Source organism: Setaria italica, chromosome II, assembly GCF_000263155.2.
Source record: "Setaria italica strain Yugu1 chromosome II, Setaria_italica_v2.0, whole genome shotgun sequence".
NCBI lineage: Eukaryota > Viridiplantae > Streptophyta > Magnoliopsida > Poales > Poaceae > Setaria > Setaria italica.
This window is the reverse complement of record NC_028451.1, coordinates 44,900,520-44,905,526: the sequence shown is the minus strand read 5'-3', so window position 1 is coordinate 44,905,526 and position 5,007 is coordinate 44,900,520. Positions and strand designations below refer to the sequence as shown.

The window sequence follows — 5,007 nt, the reverse complement described above, 5'->3', positions numbered from 1 at the left end:
GCTTCGTTCTAATTAAGATTCCACTCTCATGGCTTGTTGGCTGGGAATGATGACGCCCTGCACCTTATTGCAGCTACTATTCCTACTTATATCATTGGTTGGTTCTTGAAATGTTAGAAAAATATGCTTTTTTTAGGAAATTAAGATGTATACATCATACTCCGATATATGATGCATACACCCTTCCATCTACGATGCATCCTCTAGTTATGGAAAAGGTAATCAAAAGTGACAACAATAATATGACGAAGCCCACTGTGGGGTAGCAAGAATAGACAGTGAGACGCTTTATCACTTTCTAAATTGACATGGGCATTTTTGCAAGGTGAGCTGGGCCTGAAAAAGCCCGAAATTTCTTGGGCCTGAAATCAATGGCTACACCTTGTTGGGCCAGCAAGCCTAATTTCTTTGGGCTCCAAAAAAAAAAGCTACCTAGTTCCGTCCAATAATATCGGATCTTTTTTTTTTCTGGCTGGACGATCGAAAATGCATACGTGTTATGTCTACCTCAAAATGTATCGTTGACATGACTACCCAAGCAAAATTTAAACTTTCAAAGTACACTCCATAAGTAGTGACATAATGTTTCCAGTAGATCATTTTAATAATTCTAGTGGCAAAACGACATATGGTCAAACTATAGACGACTAACTTGTGCTACCATTTTCCCCGGTGTGTCTGTTACATGGAAATTCCAACAGCACCAGCATTGGATTCCCAGTCAATTCCCACACGATTGTTCCCAGTCACGTGCAAACCAAACGTTAAGAACTGTGGCGTTTATAAGGCCTCACAGGGAATCCCAATCTGATCGGAATCAGAGCTTGACTTGCGTTTTCTTATCGCTGATCAGCAAAAAGACGCTGAAAAGGAAAGAAAAGCATACTTGTAGAGAAAAAAAATAAAAGGCGAGGAAAAGGAGGAAGAAAGATACTTTCGGCCGTCCATGGCGTGAATCAAACGCGAGGAGATGCCCTACCCCCGCAGCCGTACACGTGTCCCTACCCGGCGTCCAAACGGCCCAGATGACCTAAACACCTGCACCTAGAACTGGTTCACCGACACGCGGGCCCAGTTTCTTTGGGACCCACTGGCAGTGAGACAAACCGCCTCCTCCCGGGTGGAAGCGGTGGGTGCACCTGCTGTTAGCAGTATAAATGGCCCCAAACCCTAGGATTCGCCGCGAGCTTATCGCTTATCATCTGCGCCTCCCCATCTCTCCCCTGCTCCTCCGCCTCCTCGTGATCCATCCAAACCAGGTAAGAACTTGGCCCGCCGCCTCGCAGATTTGCTTCCGAATTTAGCATCTCGGGTTCTTGATTTCGTATTTGTTTTGCTTGCTGAGATCTGGGGGGATCGAGGCTAATTCTCGGATCTTGTTTGGGGTTTGTTGCAGGGGTAGCCATGTCGGACTCCGAGGAGCACCACTTCGAGTCGAAGGCCGACGCTGGGGCGTCCAAGACCTACCCGCAGCAGGCCGGCACCATCCGCAAGAACGGCTTCATCGTCATCAAGGGCCGCCCCTGCAAGGTATATATGCGCTTCGATCTGGGTTCGAGTACTCTAGTCCTGCGATTATATCTAGATGCGCGTGGTTGTGTGGTTGAACTGGCTGAAGTGGTATCCTGTCATACTATATGATGTCTTGATGGGGATAAATGCTGTTACTGTTATCTCTGGACGGTTGACCCTTGTCTCTGGGGATGGAATTTGTGGATTGGATGCTAGATAACTGATGATTATTCAGATGGTGGGCATCATGTCTGGGGATTGAATTTGTAGATTTGGATGCTAGATATTTGATGATTAGTGATTGCTTAGAGGAAGGTGGAAATCATGGTTGATGAGAAACACGATGCACGTGTGAAGGGTGCCATCTGGAGTTAGTATGTTCTGTTGAATCTTCTTTGCAGAGCTGCAGTTTGTTATGGTTAAATTTGGTTTGCTTCAGTGGGGGATGGTCTGTAGATTGCACCCAGTTCAAATTAGTAGTTGAATCCGTAGAGAAAAATGGATGTTATTTTTCCCCTTATTAAGGGGAAATCTAGTTTGACATGTACAGTGACTAACTCTTGGCAAAAGCTAGCCAAATATAATGTACATGGGAACTCATTCTTTACACTTGGTTGTCAGCAGGTCTGTACCCTCAACAGCAATTGAGGCAGTTTGCCCTCACCAATAAGTTTGATTTTGATCATCTATACAGTAATCTAGACAAACGGGAAGTTACTTCATGCACAGCCTGTTTGTTTAAGTCCATTACAAAGAGTAGCTTTTGGCCCATTTGTCACCCGAGTGATAACCACGCCTTGTCCTAGACAACTATGCTTGCTCAGAATATGCTTATCATTTTGGTAGTCAATCTGGGCATAGTGGTAAACATGACTTATTAAGGAGTTTATTCATGAGTTTGAAAAGTTAGCTTGGAACAAAAGGTAACTTGCATTCATTCCTACTTCTCATTGGACAGGGGTGGATTTGCCTCCACATTGGATATATGACATTGCACTTTGTGATTAAAATGTTTGCAATGAGTAGGATGGAGATCTTATACTTACAATTCTATAATTTTCTTTTGGAGATCTATACCTGTGTTAGAATGGACAAATTGCCTCGTACAGATATACCTGATCCATTTGGTGACAAGTCTAAAGCTGCCAAAGCTTTTCCCAGTCTAGTTAGCTTGTTGTACACTATTTTAGTGGTTCACTGCATTCTTATAAGGTGATGATAAAATCCATGTCCTTCTATGTTCCCTACTGTCTTTTTTTATATTATCGAGTCTTTGATGGGTTCAGTGATATCAGCAATGCAATGATGAAGTTGTCCAAAACTATTTGGCATTTCCCATGCTCTTAAGTAGCATCATAGTTTTGTCGGGATTTTGTTTCATTTATCAAACATGGTTGATAAATAAAGTTATGCTGCAGGTGGTGGAGGTTTCTACCTCAAAGACCGGTAAGCACGGTCATGCTAAGTGCCACTTTGTTGCCATAGACATATTCAATGGGAAAAAACTTGAAGATATTGTTCCGTCTTCACACAACTGTGATGTAAGTTAAAATATCTCCGCCTGTTTAACTACCTTTCTATGATTTACTTCATAATTGACTCACTGTTTCAACTCCTCTTAGGTGCCACACGTGAACCGCACTGAGTATCAGCTGATTGACATATCAGAGGATGGATTTGTATGTTCTTCCAATCAGCCGAAGTACCTCTCTTTTCGGTTAAATGTTAGATTTGATATTTATCAGTTATCTCAATTACTTTCAGGTGAGCCTTCTTACTTCTGACGGCAACACCAAGGATGATCTTAGACTCCCAACTGATGAGACTCTCCTGGGTCAGGTATTTTGAGAAACTCTCCATCGTAGTTACCTATTTCTACCTACCTATTTCTACCTCAACGTTTTTTTTTTCTGGAAAATAGTAAACCATTTTACAATCATTGTGTATGTTTCAGTCAATCGTTATGTATATTTCAATCTATCTCGTAATATATCAGTCTATTTTGGTAGCCCTCTTCCATAGAATCTTGTTAATAGATTTTGCATGAAAGCAGTAGAATGTAAGACCTTATAGAACAAGAGGTGGATTTCACATACTCTTTATTTTTCTTGCAAGGATCCAACTTGGTTGCCATGTGGTATTAAAAAATATTTAAAGTATGCATGGCCTCAATGTTTGCCAGGCTAGTATGATTGACATGAGTTTATTTATAATGTTCTGTGACCACATCAGTTCTTCCATGCTCATGTTTGACTTTGTGCTGTTTCTATTTGAATGCTCCTGCGCATATCTACTGAAAAGTTGCGTTTATTTGAATTTTTGTCATTGCACTCTTGCATGCCTGTTCTGTGATTTTAACAAATGTTGAAATATTTTATCATGTTCTAAGATTGTCCAAAAATGCTTACTCCATCTAATCAGATCAAGGAAGGATTTGATGGGGGAAAGGATCTTGTGGTGACTGTCCAGTCTGCCATGGGGGAGGAGCAGATCTGTGCCCTGAAGGATGTTGGCCCCAAGTAACTTCCCTAAAGAAGGCCGGCTTTTGAAGAGGGAACAGTTGTATCTGAAAATTGAAATCGAAAAAGACGTGTATCGCGACGAAAGATTGGTACCGAGACATTCGCCCTAGCTTGAGCTGGCTTTTGCTGTAGTAAACTCAAGTGCAGTGATTGCTGGGTGTGGCATCGTATCTGGATCATTATCTGTGGTTACATTTGGGACCCTGTATTTTCTATGGTTTTATGCCCTCTGCTTAGTATCAATAAATTGGTTTGGAATGGTTGAATTTCATCATGTTGCCTGTCGGATTTCCCCCCGTAAGCGTGAGCTTTGTACTTTCTGTTTCTGGTGTTTCCGGTTCAAGCTCCAGATGTCAACAGTTTGACGGAGGTGACGGTTACTCTTCCAGTTTTGTTTCGTCTTGATTTTCCCAAGATTTTTTGAGGGAAACGACGGCAACCCTGGGGTTGCCCGAATTTATTTGTTGACTTCAAAACAAAATTACGTTATATTGGTAGAGGGAAATTTACAGCATGGTCCAGGCAGGAGGCTCTTGACAGAAGAAAGAAAAGGGGATAGAAGGAAGGTATGCAATCACTTGTTAACCTATGGGAAAGAAACAATTCCACTAAAACGTGTGCACGACCATTGGCTTAGATTACGCAAGACCAGGTCACCTTTTGTTACCGTGAATTTCACATTTTCGTATAAGCTGAGCGTTTATAAGAAAATAGGTCTCATTTTCGTATAATGTGAGCGTTTAAAAGAAAATAAGAACAGAACATCAATGGCGTGGTCATTGCTCCATTAAGGCTTCTTAATAAAAGGATTCTCTCCGTCCTAAAATAAGGCATCCAACGACTCAACCGCCTGCAGAAGAGCTCCTGAAATACAAGACATCCAACGAGCAACGACTCAGCCGCTGGCAGAACTGCAGAAAAGTCATCAAAGTGGCTCGAAACTAGTAGAATTAAGGTAATGCCCAAGAAGAGG

At 42.0% G+C, this 5,007-nt stretch overlaps 1 protein-coding gene across 1 annotated transcript; it reads left to right on the top strand.

The window, feature by feature from the left end:
- The first annotated feature begins 1,170 nt into the window (after positions 1–1,170).
- LOC101758454 (eukaryotic translation initiation factor 5A) lies at positions 1,171–4,308 on the top strand. Its single transcript, XM_004958147.2, has 6 exons — positions 1,171–1,259; positions 1,397–1,530; positions 2,931–3,053; positions 3,135–3,191; positions 3,277–3,351; positions 3,934–4,308. The coding sequence occupies exons 2-6, from the start codon at positions 1,405–1,407 to the stop codon at positions 4,033–4,035; spliced, it is 483 nt and encodes a 160-aa protein (XP_004958204.1). The 5' UTR covers positions 1,171–1,259; positions 1,397–1,404; the 3' UTR covers positions 4,036–4,308.
- Positions 4,309–5,007: the final 699 nt, after the last annotated feature.